Here is a 20,600-nt window from a genome sequence, read left to right as displayed (position 1 = left end):
CCAAAATAATCATTCTCAAAACAAATGAAAAGTATTTTGACCTCCATTGTTAAAAAAGGTTGATGAATCAGCTTTAACACCCATCTCTGTCCATTACATACATTCCAGCAAATCCCAAGATCCACTTCCTTTGGTTCCAGATATGAGCATTTCCTCAGATACATCTTCTTCTCCCACATCAAGATGCAAAACAATCATTCATTCACGTTCTCAGTTGCTGGAATCCTCTTCCAACAGCAAAGACCTGCCCAATCAACCCAGGGCAGGATCCATGGAGGTTGACAGACCCCGTCAAGTAAAGACACTAAAGAAAAAAGATGTCATAAACAGAAGGGTTCTCCACCCAGTTCGCCTACACACAAATAAAAATGGCCACCTTGATACAATGGAACTGTCAAGATTTATGTTCTAATCTGGATGCCATCAAAACACTGATTGCTTCCTACCATCCTGTATGTGTTTCCTTACAGGAAACATTTTTGAAACCTGCCAATACAGTCACCTTTCAATGGTTTTCTTTGTACAGAAAGGACAGGCTGTGTGATGGACAAGTGCATAGAGGGGTGTCGCTGTTGGTTGATCAGCATATGCCCACCCTGTCTTTGCCACTCCACACACCTTGGAGGCTGTAGCCATTCGTGTTTCCTTAGGTTGTACCATCACAATTTGTTCTCTCTACCTGTCGCATGGGGAGACCTTGGATGAATCAGACCTTGATGCTCTCATTGAACAGCTGTTGTCTCCCTTTCTAATCCTGGAAGACTTTAATGGACATGTCTCCTCTGGGGAAGTGCTGATATTGATAGGAGGGATTACTTTATAGAGCATATACTCTCTCTCTAATCACAACCTCTCTTCTCAGTAGCAGTTCTACTTATTTTCATGCACCTAGTCAGTCCTTTACTGCTATTGATCTCTTAGTTTGTACCCTTTCACTGTTCTCTCATTTTTTATGGAGAATTGACAATAATCTATGAAGGAGTGATAATTTTTCTATAATTTTGAGAGAGACTGGCTGTGGTCCACATGCCCTGTGGAATCTGGATCAAGCAAACTGGCCCTCTTTTACTGCTTGATCCTGCCATCTATAGTAAACTGTGTGGCAGCAGTGACTGACTCTATTATGCAAACAGCTGCTCAGTGTATTCTTAAAACCTTGACACATTTTCCAAGATATCTTTGTTCATGGTGGAATCCTGCCTGCCATATAGCATGGAAGGTTCAAAATTAGGCCTGGGATACTTTTCGTAGGTATCCCACACTCTCGCTTTCCAGCAGGCCTGTACACATGCTTAGTAGGTAAGACATCAAAGCCAGAAGGAATCTTCGATCAAGTTCACAACTAGCATATCTTCTGCCACCAGTTCCAAAGTCATATGGGACAAAATTCAAAAGGTCAGTAGGCAGTATAATTCTGTCCCCTCTCGATATTGCTCTCTGATGGCCAAGAAGTAGCTGATACCCAGAGCATCGCCAATGCTCTAGGTGAAAGCTTTTACCAGGTATCTAACACTTTTGCCTCTTTCTTCACCTTCTTGGCCATCAAGACTCTGACAGAGCAATCACCTCTTTCCTTTCGAGTTGATTGCCTCTATGACTATGATTGTCCCTTTACACAGGTGGAACTCAAACTGGCCCTTCATCAGTCTGGCAGTGCATCGTTTGGGCCTGATGATATACACTATGACATGTTCTGCCATCTATCTCCTGCTTCTCTTGCTATTCTTCTGATTTTTAACTGGATCTGGCAGGAGAATGTTTTTCCTGATGCCTGGTGCCAGGCTATTGCCCTACCTTTTTCTAAGCTTGGGAAGGATCCCAAGATTCCTTCAAACTACTGTCCAATTGCTTTGACGAGATATCTCTTGTAAGACCTTAGAGAGGATGGTTATACCACACATCAAGCAGCTTTGGGTCAAATGTACAAGAGCACTGAACATCCTCTGTGTTCTTATTTTATCGAAACTCAACTATGGATCGGCCTTAACATGCTGAACCCAGTTCAGAACTTATACATAGAGTCTCATGAACCTTCTTTGCACCTCTGTCACTTGCAACTCTCTTTGCTATATGCTTCAAAACTTCATGTCTTACCAGAGCATCCCACCTGGGGTTGTGTTTTCCTTCCTCAGTGGGCCATACTCTTTCAGAACATATGTTCTTTCACTGCATCTTTTGACCTTCATATCCAGGCACAGTTAAATGAATTGGGTCTGTCCTTGGATAACATTGCTGTATCCACTGGTCAGCTCAACCCACCATGGCATATTACAGTCCTCAAATGTGACCTATCTTTAAGTCATCTGAGAAAAGCAGACACTCCTGATAGGAAATTGTGTGTTATTTGCTGAACATCTTTCTAAACATCCTTCCATTCATATTTATACAATTGATTCGAAATCGGGTTACTGTGTGGGCTCTGCCATAGTTTGTTGTGGTTTGGCAGTTGTGTGTAAAAAAATCCTCTACAGCTTCTGTGTTCACTACTGAATTGTATGCTATTTCTCTTGCCCTGGATCACATAGAAGCTAAGCAGTACTCAAATTGCTCTATTTCTACTGACTCACTTAGTTCTTTACTGGCCCTGGAATTGCTTCACATTAGTTCACATTCTGTTCTTGCCAATATTCAAAATCAACTGGCCTATTATTCTTTAACATCTACTTCTATCCAGTTTCTCCGGATACTGGGCTACGTTGGTATTGGTATTCGTGGGAACAAGCTTGCAGACACCTTAGCTAAATCCATCTGTGCTGGCACTATCACTGCTGTGCCTATTCCATACATGGATTATAGTCCTGTATTCAAGGCTTGGCTCCGTGTCAGCTGGCAATTGAATTGGAGTGAACAACATGAAAACAAGCTTTTACAAATAAAACCCTCTATTGGACTTTGGCTGTCTTGCTTCCGTAAGGATCGAAAAGAGGAAGTTGTTTTAACTAGACTATGCATTGGTCATAGTTTTTTAACTCACCGTTTCCTTTTATCTGGGACTGATCCACCAGTGTGTTGTCTGTGTAACACTCATCTCGCAATAAGTCGCATTTTACTTTCTTGCCATCATTATGACTCTCAATGATGGCATTTTAAACGTGTTCTGTCCCAAGGTTTGTCCATAACGTTACAGTGTTATTGGTGATGGTGAAACTATCTACCTTGGAAATGTTCTTAGTTTTTTAAAGGCCATCGATCTTTTTAATGTCATTTAAGTTTTTTAATTTATACATTAGACTTTTTTTATTGTGATTCCCTTTTAAGAATCACATTTCATCTAGTTCGATTTGAAATTAGAAAATGTCCATAAAGTCAAATAACTCGAAATCAGGACTTGAAAGGCCAACTTCAGGTAACTAACGCTGCTGTTTGAACTACCTGTTAGTCATCCTGACAAGTTATTATTAAAATATTGCTACAAGTCTTTTAAAACTTTTATTACTTTACTCTTTGAAAATGGACATAACATCAAATAACTCGGAAGCAGAACCAGAAAGGCCAACTTCAGGTGACTGACGGTGGTTTTTGTACTTACCTGTTAGTCTTCCTGGCGAGTTATGATAATTACAATTATGCTACAGAAAGTCCTCTACCACTTATATCACTGTACTTTTTCTCTTAACACTGCAGACTAGATGTAAACACTGGTTTTATGGTATATATGTTTTTTTAAACTTTGTTTTGTTTTACCTTAATTTCCTTTTATGAATTTTACTAAATTTACTTTAATTTTAAGTTCTTACTGAATGTGTGGCACAGATAGCCTAGCTGCTTCATGCCATAAAACACCAAATCAACCAACCATCATGGAGAACCTTTTTCTGTTACTAGGCAAGTTAAGAAATTCTTTGCATTTACACAGATTTTTACATTTTACATAGCTACCACCAGTAACATGTCCTAATGGCTACTCCATAGGGCACTTTTGAAAGTCATGATGCAGCTAAAGCTCATGGAAATCAGCTGGTGTACTTTTGTGTGCATTTTAATGTAACCAGAATTTGCCTTAGATATAAACTGAAATTTAGCAAACTGTTTATTGTTACCAAATACTTGCATGATATTTGAGACATCTTGTGTTATGTATAGGTGTTGTTAGAACTGAACATTAATATGTTATTACAGATAGGTTGTGCTGCAAGCTAAGTACTTTTAAAAAAAAGTTAAACATCATGTGGTTATTACAAACATGTTTCATAATAAGTTAAATACTCCTGTGGTATTAAAGATGTGTTTTACTAGAATTTTAATACCCACGTGGTATTACAGATATGTTTCACTGTGAATTGAATACCCACTTAATAGTACAGATATATTTCATCATAAGTTGACTATCCATGTGGTATTCCAGATATGTTTCATCATAAGTTGAACACCTACAAAAAAAATTATCTATGAATTTATTTTAAAGCTGAGCATGCACATATTTTAGACATGTACTATTATAAACTAAACATCTACAGTATTAAAAACACATTATATTGAATACTGACTGTATAACTATTATTCAAGTCAAGATATACAGAAAGTTTACAATGATCATGATATTTCAGATACATTGTTTCTTAAGCTAGTAGAAAAATAGTCATTTATAGACAGTTTGTATTCCACAATGCCATACAATTCTATTTTACACCCAGTTTATAAGATAAAACTTTAACAAAGTGTATTATTTCATCTGCAGACATGATGTCAGATATACTGAAGGAAAACTTAACTGTCACAGTGGAAAAAGGTCAGTCAGTAGTGTTATCTCCTCCTGAAGTGAACAGTGTACCTCCACCAACTGTCACATGGCAGAGAGTTGGCCAGGGTCGACTCCAAGGGAAGAGGTATTTCACTACCTCTAATAACTCTCTAGTCATTCTATCTAGTAAGGTCACAGACAGTGGACACTACCAGGCTACATTGACCAACACTCAAGTAGGAGTGGAAGTTACTGGTGGATTTCTCCATGTTGTTGTCAATGGTTTGTTCTTTTTAAATGTTTGTTTTTCAGGTTTAGTTATACATATTTTTGTATTGTTTGGTTTAAAGTAGTAGAATTTATGTAGAAGTAATATACACAGAGAGAGGATAGTTAAGAAAACCTGTAGCAAAATTTGTAAATGCTGAATTTGATCTGTATTAAATGGGTGTATTTATTATTTCGATTTTCCCAAGACTTTTAGTACCTCTCGTAAAGTAGAACAATAAGTGGTAATAACTGGAAACATGCACATTTTCTTATTTAATAATCCAAATTCATAAGTGACAAAAACTTGCATTGTATAATGCTAGAATAAGAAATTATTTGTTGCTTTGCAAACTTTTTTTCTATTCATGTGCCTAGCATTTCTGATAAAAGTTGCAAAAAGTGCATTTGGATATCCAGAATCTATAAATTATGAGAAATTTTAGAAAAAAAAATGTACGTTTTATTTTTATTAAACATTTTAGGCTTATTTGTTTCTAATGCATTGCAAACTTTCAGTACTGAAAACTGTAATTTTCAAATTATTGTATTGCATACCTGAATGGTGTTTCATAGAAATCCCTTTCTTATCATCCTAATAAATTCTGCTATTGAATAAAAGATATGAGTGATAAAATATATACCTTAAATGTTATTTTTATCAACCTCTGATTTATAATCTGAAAGAGAAAACTGAGAGGAATGTGGGAAAAACCCACAGTTTGTTTGTTTTTGAATTTCGCGCAAAGCTACATGAGGGCTAATTTAGCAGTGTAAGACTAAAGGGAAGGCAGCTAGTCATCACCACCCACCACCATCCCTTGGGCTACTCTTTTTCCAACAAATAGTAGGATTGACCATCACATTATAATGCCCCCACAGCTGAAAAGGCGAACATGTTTGGTGTGATGGTGTGACCCTTGGATTACAAGTCGAACGCCTTAACCCACCTGGCCATGCCAGGCCCCCACAGTTTACGTGATTTATGTTAGTAATGTTAAACTTATTGGTTTCTAATGCTTAGTCAGATTTCACCATTTAAACCATAATTTTTGGTTTTAATATTTCACAATTATTTGTTTTCATGCTGTTAGTTTTTCTGACTTATTGTTTGCATTTTAAGTTCATTTATCTGACTTTACCTCATTCTGAGTTATGCTTACCTTAAATATTAGTTGTATTATTTTGTATTTTGTTTCTTTGCAAATAAACTGTCTTAGGTAAAATTCTTATTAGTGAAATAGAATTCAGTTTTTTTTATAATTAATTGATATTGAAGCTGTGATGTATTTTATTTAACAGTTGTTTTTATGCATTTTTACTCTGCAGTATTTTAACATAAATTTTTTTTATCAGTTAAATATGTATTTGTTTTCTTTATAGATAATAATAGATTTGAAGAGATATCACCAGAAATTGTAATACCACCTAAAGATTCAGTCTTTGAGCAAGGAGTATATCCTGCTGTCCTTGAATGTGTTGTAAATGCAAGGTAATAATTTCATTTTTGACTAAACTTCTGGTTGAAAGCTTGACTTGTTTTTGCAGTGTAATGTTGCTGACCGTATCCAATACACTGAAGCAACCATGCATACAATTAGAGTGAAAAAACCTGTAATTTGTTTTTAAATGAGATAGTTTTGTCTCAGTTTCTTGGTTTTGTGCATCAATATTGAATCTTACTTTTTATACCCTTTAATGTACTGTTGGTCATTTGGTTATAAAACAAAAACTCACTGTGGGTTGTGCTTGACTGAAGCTCTTTGTATCATATGTGAAAGAATGTTATTTAGTGTGTCTCTTCCACAATATTCATAACTATGTTTGTAATGAATAAAACCATTAAACATAATTTTTTTAGTTGCTCTTTGTAAGAAAATGAAATAATGAAATTTGTAAAACTTGTTTTTAGTACTTATATAGGTTATGTAAATAAATGTAAGATAAGATATTTATAAAATGTTTATAGTTATTAAATAATATCATTTTTAATATAATTTTTTTTTCACAGAAATGTAGTTTTTAATGCAGAAATTTATTTTAAAATTGACCAACAATATTTACTGTAGTAGGTGCAAATATTAACTATTTAACAGAATTCTTATCTTAATTAATAGACCTGTTGAAGATTTGGAAATTATTTGGATGAAAGATGATGTGGAATTGCCCCAGGCACAGATTTCATATTTGTCATCTCCTTGGAATATGTCAGTCAATTTGCTTAATGTGGGGCCAATGCATGAAGGTGTATATGAGTGTGTGGCACAACTGAAAAATAGAAACAACCCTCCAGTGACTGCCAAAGCAACAGTCATTGTATATGGTAATCTTTATAATTATTTATTTTCTACAAGATTAGGATCTGTGTTTTGTCCTTAGGTCTAAGCTGACATGCAGAAATTAAAGACACAAAATATTTAAAAATAATATTTCTTAGTTTTTATATATTGCGTGTGTGTGTGTTTGTGTATATATATATATATAATATTCAAAGCTTGCTTTATTTCTTTGTGTTAGCTAGTTTCATAAAAATGTGTTTATCAAAATATTTGATGTGATAGCTTTAAACAATTACTATAAAGAATTTTTATGTATGTTTTCAGTTGGTCCAACCATTACTGATCCACCTAGCTCAGAAACTGTTTCAGAGATTGGGCATGATGTCATATTGTCCTGTGGTGCAACAGGTAATCCACAACCAAATATTACCTGGTTCAGGGATTCTAAAAAACTAAGTAATGATCATACAAACAACAGATATGAACTTCAAGCCAGCGGATCCTTGAAAATCTCTAACCTGATGACTTCTGATTCAGGGATCTTTCAATGTGTGGTTGAGAACAATATTAACCAAGTATCAGCAAGTACTTGGCTTCATGTTAAAAGTAAGATATTTTAATTTAGAGTAACTTTAGATTATAAATGCATAGAAGTAGGTTATTTTTAATAATTTAAATTTCTGAATTTGTTATTTCATGTAATTCTTGTATGACTTTGTTTTTATAATCAGAGAAATGGGTGTTGTAGTTTTGTTTCTATTCATTTGATTTTATGTATCACAATATATATTAAATATTCAACTTTGTTTCATTCAAAATAATAGTATACTCCACATCTCTGCTAAGTAGTTCATAAAATTAACTTATATTTATACACTACTATTTTTTGTTAGCAGTGTGATTTAATGATTTCTTTTAATAGTATATACATGTTTAACAACCTTTACTTAAAATATATAAGTCTAGAGATCAGAGGCTTTACTCGTATAGAATGAGCCAAAGAAATAAAAGCCAACTTTCCACTGCAGTAATGTATGACTAAAACTGTTACATCTATATGTATGAAACCTGGAATGCAAGTGTATAAAAATATGTAGATTACTAAAATAATTACACCTCTATGGTTCAGTAGTAAGTCTGAAAGCTAATAACTTTAAAAACTGGGTTTTAGTACCCACGGTGGGTACAGCACAGATAGCCTATTGTATAGCTTTGTGCATAACAACAATCTAAAATTTTTTTTAGGTAATTTTTATAGTCAGTAATTTTCAAGGAAATGTTTAAAATGTGTATATTTGAATGTTAGTGAATTGTGTTGTGTGAAACATCTGTTTTTTTATAAATATTCCTAAAATTTTAATTTTTCATGTAATGTCAGCTACATCAAAATAAAGGTAAACAGTTGAAATTATATGTATTTTCACTGATAATGAGAGTATTGTACTCTTCTCTGCTTACAAATATAAAAAATAAAAACTGCTAAATCTTATATAATTTTAAAAATGAAACACTTTAATTATTCTTTTAATTTCTTTAGTTTTCTCCAATGGCTTCATAATTTGTTTCACATTTAAAATAGTCTAATATTCCATCATATTACTGTTATACGTAAATTATATTTATTCCTCTTTTATTAAAATTTACATATTTAATTAAAAAAAATTACTTGCTAAACATTGAAGTAAGATATGCTGAAGAAAAATGTCAAAATCTGTGTAGGTCAAAAAAAATTTTGAAACATGCAGTTTCAAAACTTTATCATAGTTGGTTTTAGTGTAAGAAATTAGCAAATTATAAACAGAAAAATAGACTATACAGTCATATTTCTTATAGATAGGATATAAAGATGCATAGTTCATTTTCCACTGATATCTCATTCTTCGAGTTGAGGTAAAGAACATACTGTGGGTATCAGAAAACATTTTATATAAACTTGTAACTTATATACAAAGTTAAGAATAGCTTTCATAATTCAGATTGATTTCTTATACAAGAAAATAAATCCAGTTCTAAGACTTTTTTTTTTAATTAAAACAGAGTTATGAACAAAGCACTGTTTGCATTTTATACTATGAAACAACTGTTATAAAAGTTGTATTTCATTTATTAAATAATTTCTTTGAATATTTATTATATTTAAAATAAGTGTTGAGTTTGCTTATTCTATAAGCACAAACACTAAAATATGGTAAAGTAATAGAGTAAACTTTAGTATTTGAAATATCCTAAAATCATTTGATATTTATGGTACTGATGAACTAAACAGCTTATTGTTCAATTTATTGTAGTTAATAATATCACATGTTTATCAATGTTCTAAGGTCAAAAGTTTTTGAACATTTTTTTAGTTTCAAAGTATTTGCATCTATTCAATCACTAAAATACTTTCACGTTTCAATTTATTTTTATTTTAAAGCTTTTCTAATGTAGAACAAAATTTAAATGCAACATGGCTAGATACATTTCTTGTTTTTAACATGTGTATTAAATTTTTACCTAGTTCAAATAAAAGAGAAATTTATAAAATTGATATTAGTTGTTTGCCTTTTAGAAAAACATTGTCTTCATGTGAAACAGTGTTGTGTTAGCAAATTTCAGAATTTATAAATTTCCATTGTGATGAAACATTTCAATGTATATTGGTAAAGGGTGACAAAATGCTGATACTGTGTGTATTTGATGTATTTAGAAGCATATTTAAAGGCTAGAAACCTTTTTTTGTCAAAACTGTTATAACTAAACAACTATTTCTGAAGAAATCTACTTATTAATGATGGGGAATACACAAAAAAATGTATTTTCATTGTTCCACTTACACTAAAAGTGTAAGTCCTCAACTGTACAGGTTTTAGGCATAATTTTCCTTAACAGTTAGATAATACTAAAATTTATACACAAATTTTTGCCAGATATAACTGCAGTATATACTTTTTTGCTTGATGCATTATAAGAAATCTCTGCACATACAATGAAATAATTACTGTGAAAAATTGATTGATGGATGAAGTCTCAAAAGTCTACCATCAGCCATAACCCTACTAGTGTGTATGACTAAGTTTTAAATCCTGTTAACAAATGACTCATTAATCCCTCAGAACTACAAATAGTGGTTACAGTGTTTTATAATGAATGATTAGATTACATAGTTAACACAGTAGAAAGTGAATAGTATTGAATCTTTACTACTGAGAAAACTTGTAATGATCATCCTTATCCAAATGCCTCAAATACTAAATGAAACCTTAAGAGCTTTAAAATCCATTTTGCTGTATTCTTTTTGTACTGTTAATATATATTTTTCTAATTATATATTTCTTTTATTTCTGCCTCTAAAGCTTTTTCATCAAAGCCTTCTCCACGCTATCCAGTTCTAATACGTAAGCTTTTTACTAAGTACCTTATGAAGCTCATACAGTTTAATCTTTTCTTTCATTTAACTATTAATTCTTTGCCATTTGTGATGGGAAAAATCATTCATCTATTGATGTATAAATAATACACTTGTCTGTTTGGAATTGTTCTTACACGTTTCTCAGTGAAATGCTACAATTGTCATCTTGTTAGAAAGGTCTTGTCTGAGGAGTCCATATTGCCTATTGGCTTTCCAATTAAAAAAATTTTTTTTTTAGTTAAACTTATCGATGTAATGAGTATAGTGCATGATAGCATGATGTTGTTGTCTCACATAACAACTGACTTTGATTTTAACTTTTTATTTTTTTATTTGCAAAGTATTTCACACAACTCTTAACATGTATATAATTTTCTATAGAAAAAGAACATTACCATAAATACATTTTCTCTGGGCTTTTTAAGCTTATTTAGGTCGAAAATATGCATGTGCTACTTTTGCTCAAAATATACTCTTCAAAAAAAGAAACGCAAAAGGCAAAATATGAGTCAAATTGTTAACAAGTTTATTCCGGGTAGTTCTGTATGACATGTGTGAATCTTTGCACATTCACTGCTGAACATCCAAAGTCTGCAAAGGCGAAGTCCACGCTCACTAGGTGAAGTTTAACGTCACTCAACATCAATAATGAGTATGCCCCCCGTGAGCATCAATAACTGCTTGGCATCTCCTGCCCATGGAAGTGATGAGATGACGAATCACATCCTGTGGAATGGCTGTCCACTTATCTTACAAAGCTGCTGCAAGCTGAGGTAGAGTCTGCTGTTGAGGTTGTTGCTGTCGCAGACGTCGGTCCAACTCGTCCCAAAGATGTTTGATGAGGTTTAAATCTGGTGATCTGGAGGGCCAGGGAAGAACGTTGATGTTGTGGTGTCTCAAGAAGACAGTGGTGAGTCGGGCTCTGTGAGGACGGGTGTTGTCATGTTGAAAAACATTGACGTTCACCATGATGGATTGCACATGGGGCCTAAGAATCTCGTCGACATATCGTTGAGCCGTAAGATTCCCTCGAATGTGCAAAAGGTCTGTTCTGGCATTGTAGGCGATGGCAGCCCACATCATGACGCTGCCATCACCATATCTGTCAACATCCTGCACACAGTTTGTTGCAAAACAGTCACCTCGCGACGGTCAACACGGGTCCTTCCATCCTGCCTACGAAGTATAAAACGTGATTCATTGCTGAACCAAACATGCCTCCATCGTCGATGAGGCCATACCCGATGTGCCTGAGTCCACTGCAGCCGTGCTAGACGATGTTGCTGGGTGAGGATGACGCCTCTGACTGGTCGTTGAAGTCGGATTCCTGCTTCTCGTAGGTGGTTGCGTATGGTCTGATCGGACATCCTACGCAGCCCTGGTATGGTTGAGGCAGTAGACGTAACGGGATGTAGCGATCTTGTGCGGGCGTGATCACACGAGGTCTACCAGATCGTGGAGGGTCATGAGTTGAACCATGTTGCTGGTGACGATTCCATAGCTTTGTGATGGTGCTTGGGTGGACATTCACAGCTCTGGCAACATCTGATCGAGATTCGCCTGCTTCCAATCGACCAATGGCGTTGTTGCGTTGTGCTTTAGTCAGTCTTGGCGTAACTGTATTGCATGTCGGTGGCTTAACACTGAGCTATGGAAACCGAGAACCCGTCACTTTTATAGGGATTTTGCACATGTTGCACTTGTAGAACATGCAGATCTCTCAAACAAATTTATTGGACAAGCATGCGTTTTGGCGAAAACTCCGATGTTTTCCTCCGTTTTCAAAGTGCACAACTTTTATTGTCATTTTGGTCTGACAATCAGTGCCTTAACATGTGTAACATCACATACTCTGAGCTTGTAATGTTATTACATATATTTCTCTTTAAAATACAAAAAATATCCCTTTTGCGTTTCTTGTTTTGAAGAGTATATTATTTTTATCACTTTGTGAACAAAGAGTCGCATGCTTCTACATATCAGCTAAATTTTCTTTCATTGCAACTTTTATTTTATTTTACAATAATTTAGCTTCTTCTCATTTTACAGACAGCTAAGCCTGTTAAGTCTATGTGAATTTGTTTGAATGCATGAAATTTTAAAAAAATAAGCCAGGATTTACTGATCTAACTTTTAATGCTTACAAGAAAGTATAGCTTTAATGTCATTCCTAAAAATGATAGAATAAGGAAAATTCAATAAAATATAATCTATCAGCTCAAAATTAGGAATAGTTAGCATATGTAGCCCTTGTTAATCTTTGTCCAAATATGCAAAACAAATTGAAGTATGTTACTGTGTTAAAATACCCCTTAGAATAACAGTACAAATGTTCTTCATACTAATAATTACAACAGGAAAAAAAATTTAATTATTTTGAAATCAATTTGTAATGGTAGTCAAAGTGCTAAAAGTTTTTTGTTTTGTTTTTTTGATATACTGAATTTATTGTTTGGATAAATGTTAGTTATTTATGTTCTCTTAAGTTTCAGTAATTACTTGCAAGGTATCTTTATTAGGTGTGCAAGACCAAAACTAGTCTGTATTTATAACCTTTAATAAGGTGTATGAGTCTGTTAATTAACAGCAATAAAGATGTATTCAGCTTAAAATTAGATTTGTCATTTCTATTGTTTGCATATCTGTTAAAATTTACTAAGCATGAATTGATAATCACATGTTAACAAGGAATATTTTATGAAGGGTTGAATTATGATGTATAAATAATATATGAAGACAGTAAAACTTCATTTTTGTTGAGGCTTCTAATAGAGTACGTATCAGAGTATGACACTGACTTCAAATATTGTACTTAACAGAGTGTGATACTTAAATTTGATAATATGTTAGTCTCTTTAATCCCCAAATTTCTATAAATAGAAGTACCTGAAAGAAACCTTATAGTAAGTATATCACTTATATTCCTAATGTGGGAATTTGTAGTAAAATGCAGGTAAATAATAAAAAAAAATAATAATCCTAAGGATAGTTTCTATGAACTAAGAAACAGAAGCATTATGCAGAAGTCTCATCTAAAGTCTTGTTTGTTTGGTAGATGCAACTCTTTTCAGCTTTAAATTGAGCTATTTATTACACAGACTCCTTATTTCATTATTTACCTGGCATAATAAAGTTACATAGATGAAAACATAACTATTTCATACAAACTGATGATTTGATTTATGCATTAGAAAAGTTATTTTTCACACATTGAAACTCGACTCAACATAATAAGGTTTTAATTTATTGGATTAATGATTTTTATCAACTAACACTAGTTATATCATAGTGTTTCTATTCTCTAGGCTTAGATTTCCACTTATTATAACAAGGATTTCCATTCAATAAGAGTCTTGACTCATTGGCATTTTGTTGTTCATTCTCTTATCTTGATACTGTTACTCTGTAGAATATAAAGATTTTCTTTTACTGATTGTCTTAACTCATTAAAGTTGTGTTGTTCTTAATCTAGGCTGATATTTTACTTTCATTTAGTAGAATGTAAGAATTATCATTTACTTTTAAATACTTTAACTCTGTAGACTTTTATTTGTCATGTACTAATTATTTTATCATGAGTCTAGTGCTTATGATACTTAAATGTTTTGAATAAACCAATTCATACAATATTAAGTTTTTAACTTTGAAAACTATTTTATATGCACTAAACTAGAATTTTGTCATTTAGTGGGTTGTACAAGAATTCCAAATGTAATTTTTTAAACAAAAAATGTGTTATGATATATACCACACTAATATTTTGTGTGTAAGATACTAAGGGTCTATAATATTATAGGTTTTAAAGGATTTCACGTGCTGATGTTTTGGTACACACATACTACACTAATAATTTGATGCACTACAAAAGGTATTTTCTTGGTAGGTTTTAGTCATTTTTGTGCACTAAAATTCTCAACAAAAGTACTAAGTTTAATGTATTATAATGAAATACTAAATCAGTAGATAACTGTCTTTATATGTATTGATCTTTTGAACAAAAAGAATTATACTTTTATACACTGTACTACAGTTGTAAGTCAATACTCTGTAGTGGTTTTTATACATGAATGTTTTGAACAGTCAGGCTTTTGAGACTAAAAAATTTCTTTAGGTTTACCAGTGATCTGAACACAAATTCTCAGTTTTGTTGCACATGGTATTAAATTCTGAGAATTCTACATCATTTGTGCACTTATGTTTTGCAGTTTTATGTACTTATGAAGTGATATTTTTAACAAAGAGTACAGGATTTCTGATGCACTAGGATATAGATCTAACTTATTATATATATACTTTTTATTCACAGTTTTGAGCAAAAATAACTTTTTTTTTCTCCTCTTTGCAACCCGTTTAAGGCTTTTTATTTAACAGACTTCTCTGTTTCCATTTACAATATTCAATAATATTTTATTGTAAAATATAACAATTTTGAACATATTATATTCAAAATATCTTATTAGAATGTTACTTTATGCATGAACACTTCCTAAATAGTGTGTCAGTCACTGTTGTGTGTGTGTTGTATCCCTACTCGTCTGAGTCCTGGTACTGGGTGAAATGCCTCATCAACACTGAATATAGCAAATATAATTTAGTTGACATTTTTTTTACTGCCATTCATATGTACTTAGAATTATCAGTTAAAACTAGAAATAAGTTCTGGAGCAACCAGTATATAATTAAGTTTTTTTATTTCTTCATCTCAGCTTCTCCACCAGTGTTTATAAAGTCACCAGATAATACAACTGTACTTGATGGAATGGATGCTCAGATTTCATGTACTGCAGATGGTGCTCCAGCTCCTAACACTACTTGGATTTTCAATGGTAAATTTATTCTTTTAAAGAATTAGTATAGTTTAGTTTTATTCACTGTAAACGATAGTAAGATTATACTGAATAATATTTAGAATTTATTTACTTTGAACACTATTTTATGTGAAATATGTAAAAAGTACAGACATCAGACACACCTATTTAACTAATGTATTTAAAAATAGTTTGATTGATTTTATTAACCTATACCAGGCTTAATTAATTTCAAAGTTAAAACTCAATAGTTTTTGATTTAAAAATAAACTAAAATTAAGAACAACTAAAAATTGAGCCAGCAGCACATATTTTAATAAGGTTTAAGATTTTTTTGCTTGCAGTATGCTTTGTCACCAAATTTTAAAATATGATAACATAAGCTTTTTTTATTATTGTAGCAATTCTAAATAATTAATTTACTTATGTGTATATCTACCATGAGGACATGTTAATAGTTTAAACTTTTACTTTCTTCACAGATAATCTCCCCTTTCCCAAAATATAAAAGAAACACAGTAGTGCATAAGAAAATAATTTCTTTGGATAATTATGCATCTGACATTTGAATTACTGAAATGAACTACTTAATAAGCAGCAATTTTGAATTTCTTTTATTAATGTTCATATCACTTCAGGTTAAATTTAATACCTGGCTGGTAACACTTATAAGAATGTTTTACTTGAACATGTCAAAGCATGTGCTAAACTAAACAAAGGGTCTGTTAACTAAGAGTGTGTGATGCACTTTTTATCAGTCATCTTTTTGACATTCTCATTTAGCAAATTGTGTATAGTTTATTTGTAAGCAAGTTGTTCATTGATAAGTAGATTCTGTAAACTGCTCATAAATGGTGTCGATTAGATAGGGCTGTACATGTAAACATTTAAATTGCAGGCATGGGTGTTAGCATCAAATGACAAAATACAAATTGCTGAATTCCCTTGATATTATTACTTTAGTGATCCAGGTTGATCGAAAACTTTTTAGACAGATAATATGTGTGAATTTTTGTGTGGAATGAATGTGAAAATTTGTAAATCCTCATTAGATAACTTTAAAAACATATTTTTTATATTTCATAATGTATGTAAGCTGATAATGGCATTATTTTGTAATCAGCATCATAGTTTATTTTACAGCATGAGAATATACATAGTTGTGTTGGTACAAGCACAGAATGTACAGAGTGATCCAAAAGTAGGTATACAGTTGCACATGTTGAATCTATTGAATTGTGTATGATATGAAATTGCAGAACGTTGACAAAAATAAAAGGGTACATCACAGATGCATTTACAAAATTTGATGGACAGACGGACTTGTGTCAGAGAGTTTGCATAAGTGTGGCAGGCATACTTAAAGGTTGTGAGAATAGCAGTAGTTTCAATTTGAATACCTGCGGGATTAACTTTTCCATAAACCTATGTCACGTGTAAAATGCTGTTAAATGAACTTATTAGTTATCAACTCTTTACTTTAGTATTAAGTTAATTACTTTAAATACATTATCAACTATATACATACATTTGAACCACCCTATACCTCTCAGACGTGGTACTTTTGAATTGAAGAGCATTACTTGTCTTTCTACAGATTGTGAAAATAAAGCTTAACTCTTTTACTTTAAAACTATCATTGCAACTTTAGAATTACAAAAATTTGAAGTCTAGTATACTTACTCATATATTATTTATGTCTGGGTTTGTGGTGTCTTTATGAACTTAAATTCATAATCCAAAACAGTCATGATTTTTATTCTACATACGTATGGAATATGATCAAAGTAAAGTAGGAAAGGTGGGACATTGTATCTATTGAAACGTAATGAAATATATCATAAATAAGAATAGAATAATCAGAGGATACTAGTTGGAATATAAAACTTAAAAATAACCAGGAATACTAGACAAGGTATTACAACTAGTTAAACATGATTAGAAGATTATACTGTGTGATACAGATGGTTAAATATGACTGGGGGTGACTCTAATTACATTATTTATGGATCTTTTAAAATATGACAAGATTTTGCTATGTTATATATTAAAGTGTTCTAGGAAACACTAGAGTACTTCAGGAATTATAGTTGGAAAAATATAATTAGTGGGACTATAACTGATAGAGTGTGGCCAAGACGCATTAGATTAGGTTAGATGGTACAAATTGTAAAACTGGATCAGACAACAGCAGGTTTTTAAATATTCTAATTAACAGAGTGTGTTGAATGGACATTATCATTGAAATGCACAAGTAATATGCATTTTTTTTTTTTAAATCTTTTGAATTGCATTGCATATTACTGTTTAACCAACTAATAAATTGACAAATGTTAAACAGGAAAACTGAATAAATTATACTGTATTACTATATGTAATAATTTAAAAATTCAACATAAAATGCATTTTTCGTAGTTTTTCTCATTATACTGCAGGCAAAATAACATAATTTGTACTATTTCACTGGAAGCCTTTTATTTTTTCTTGAAACATTAAAATGTAGTGTGATAATACTTTCTAGATGTAATTCTATTTATGATCAACTTATGGATTCCTGCTGCAAAAAAAGTAAGCATGTACAACAATTCTGCAGATGTTTTATGTGGATTACAAGTGAATGTGATCCTTATCCTCTTTTGTTAATTTTCTAGACACGGATACTGTTCACAGTGTAGATCGTGTTCAAATTCTTGAGACTGGGAGCTTGTTAATAGCATCAGTGGAGCCTGAAGACTTTGGCAAGTACACCTGTACTCGAGCAAACAGGAGAGGCGAAATATCTGCTTCTGCATATCTATTTGTTTTGGGTAAGTTTGTTATCTAGTGTTTATTTTTTAATTTTTTCTTAAATATGAGTGTATGTTTGGTATTTACAAACTTATTTGATATGTAATAAATCTAGTTTGGTTGATACACACAGAAGTTTAAACCATAATATTTTTGTTATGTATGTCTAGACTTCAACATCATAACATTTCTTCCTGTTGATAAATTGTGAATTTGTGGTGTAAAACATAATTTTGTAAGTATTGATTTTAAGATTACAATAAAGAAAACGGATAGTATATATCACTTTTCTATGTTTTGTATAGTGATGTTTGCATGATATGAATAGTAATCTGGTTACTTCTCAAAAATTCTCTTTCAAAAATATGAAGTAAGACTGTTGTTACAGTGAGAAAGACAATTAAGTCACTTGGTGAACTAAGGGTTGAAGTTAAAATTTCTAAACTATCAATTAGGAAACGTTCAACTAACAAAAACTTGATATTATATTATTATTACTACAAAAATTAACGTTCATTGTTAAAATAAAGGGGTTTGTGTGCAGCCTAGTGTTTGCATACCATGACAGTTACTGAGTTCATGGTTCATACTCCATCACCAAAGAAAACCAATATGCACTTGGGACTGTGCTTACACTATAAAAGTGATGTTTGTATCTCATTATTCAGTTAAATAACTATTACAAGTGATGGAAGTGTGTCCTTTTATCTAAATTCTTTCCCTATAGTTTGTAAGATCTGGTAAAACATATATATATAGCCATTTATGTAGCTTAATTTAAATATGTTGAAACAAATTTTAAGAGATAAAATTGTAAGTATGAGAAATGTCACCATAATCATACTTTAGACTGTACGTACTTAGTGGCACAAAAAGTCTCTGTGAATAAATAATAAATTAATAAATATAATAAACAAGGAATTCAGTATTTACATATGGGTCTTGTACTTTTTTACTCTTAAAGTCTTGATAAAAGTTAACTGCTTTCTGCTATGGTTGTTCTTAGTAGTTTATTTAATTTTTATTTATCTTAAACATACAATTTAGAATAGAAGCTTAGACTGCAAAAAAATATATACAATGTCCTCTAACTATTATAATTTAACAGGGTTTTAATTAGAGTGTGGGTAACTTTAAATAATTCTTTTACCTAATCAAGGTGATTCAGCAATAGTAAAGAATGAAACCATGGGGTGAATAATTTAAAACCTATTGTCAGAACCAGCTAGCCCTACAAGGAATTCAGTAAATTAAAATCTTCTCTTTCTATTGCTTATAAGAATTATTGATATCTTTTGAAAAATGGGATGTGATAGGAGGACATGGCATGTGTGTTTGACTTTTAGATTTAGCAAGAAGACTGGAGGTTATAAATTTACTTGTACCTTAACAATATTTATAATATAAGTGCATATTTTGTAGGGATGATAAAATTGTCTAAAATTGGCAATTCATAACAAGGAGATGTGATATGATACAGAGAAATGAAGATAGAGAATTTATTTAAATCTTTCTTTTTTGAAATTAAGAAATCAAAGTTAAGATAATAAAAAATTGTGAACCATAAACTATGCTTGGTGTTAAAGTATTTTGAATAAATTTTGAATGTTATTGTAAAAGAAAATGGCATGCACTTTGACCCCACCTTTATAAACAGACTTAAAAATCGCATTTAAACAAATTTAGGACTAATAATCATAACCTTAAGGTTGAGAGAGAATGATATGTAAGAATGTAATAAAGAGCTCTTGTTCTAAAAGTAAGTTTAGTGTAAATTGAGTACATATAGATTTTTCCATATTTTGGTAATTTTGAAAGGAATTTACTAATCATTTGCTGTTTTACCAGTCTTTACTCACCAAAACATTGAAAGCTTAGAAAATGTTAGTAATGTTTGGATAGATAAAAAACTTTTGATAACAAACAAACCAAAAAAGCAGTCTACACATTTTTACATGAAATGACAATTTTAATTTTATTTTACGTTCTTTGAATGAGGTGTGTAAGCAGTTGTAAAGGTCTTTTGATATTACATTTGCTTTTTTAGTGCGAACTCAGATCACTCAACCACCTGTTGACACCAAGGTTATTCTTAGTTCAACTGCTGAGCTCCAGTGTAAAGTGTCACATGACCCCATTGTTCCATATATCATTACGTGGTATTTTGGAAACACCCCTCTAAAATCACATCCTGATGGGAGAGTTCAAGTCCTGGAAGATGGAACCTTACAAATAAGACAAGCTCGCAACACTGATGTGGGAACATACACTTGTTCTGTGATGTCCAGTGGTGGTAATGAGTCAAGAAGTGCTCAGCTGGATGTTATTGGTAAATGCTTTTTGTATTTAAATAGGTTAAGAGCAGCATATTTTGTTGGCTTGAAAAC

At 31.9% G+C, this 20,600-nt stretch overlaps 1 protein-coding gene across 2 annotated transcripts in view; it reads left to right on the top strand.

Moving 5' to 3' along the window:
- sdk (sidekick cell adhesion molecule) overlaps window positions 1–20,600 on the top strand; it is a 116,462-nt gene that overhangs the window by 40,886 nt on the left and 54,976 nt on the right. The window contains exons 3-10 of one of the 2 annotated variants that reach the window (XM_076449497.1): window positions 4,679–4,963; window positions 6,332–6,440; window positions 7,066–7,271; window positions 7,552–7,833; window positions 10,563–10,604; window positions 15,325–15,444; window positions 18,078–18,233; window positions 20,261–20,542. In XM_076449497.1, the coding sequence (XP_076305612.1) occupies window positions 4,679–4,963; window positions 6,332–6,440; window positions 7,066–7,271; window positions 7,552–7,833; window positions 10,563–10,604; window positions 15,325–15,444; window positions 18,078–18,233; window positions 20,261–20,542 (1,482 nt within the window). The remainder of the gene's footprint in view (window positions 1–4,678; window positions 4,964–6,331; window positions 6,441–7,065; window positions 7,272–7,551; window positions 7,834–10,562; window positions 10,605–15,324; window positions 15,445–18,077; window positions 18,234–20,260; window positions 20,543–20,600) is intronic. The other variant, XM_076449498.1, reaches the window with a different exon arrangement.

This window comes from Tachypleus tridentatus, chromosome 8 (genome assembly GCF_004210375.1).
Source record: "Tachypleus tridentatus isolate NWPU-2018 chromosome 8, ASM421037v1, whole genome shotgun sequence".
In the NCBI taxonomy this organism is placed as follows: domain Eukaryota; kingdom Metazoa; phylum Arthropoda; class Merostomata; order Xiphosura; family Limulidae; genus Tachypleus; species Tachypleus tridentatus.
Note: the sequence above shows the minus strand (reverse complement) of the source record. Positions and strands in the feature narration are given on the sequence as shown.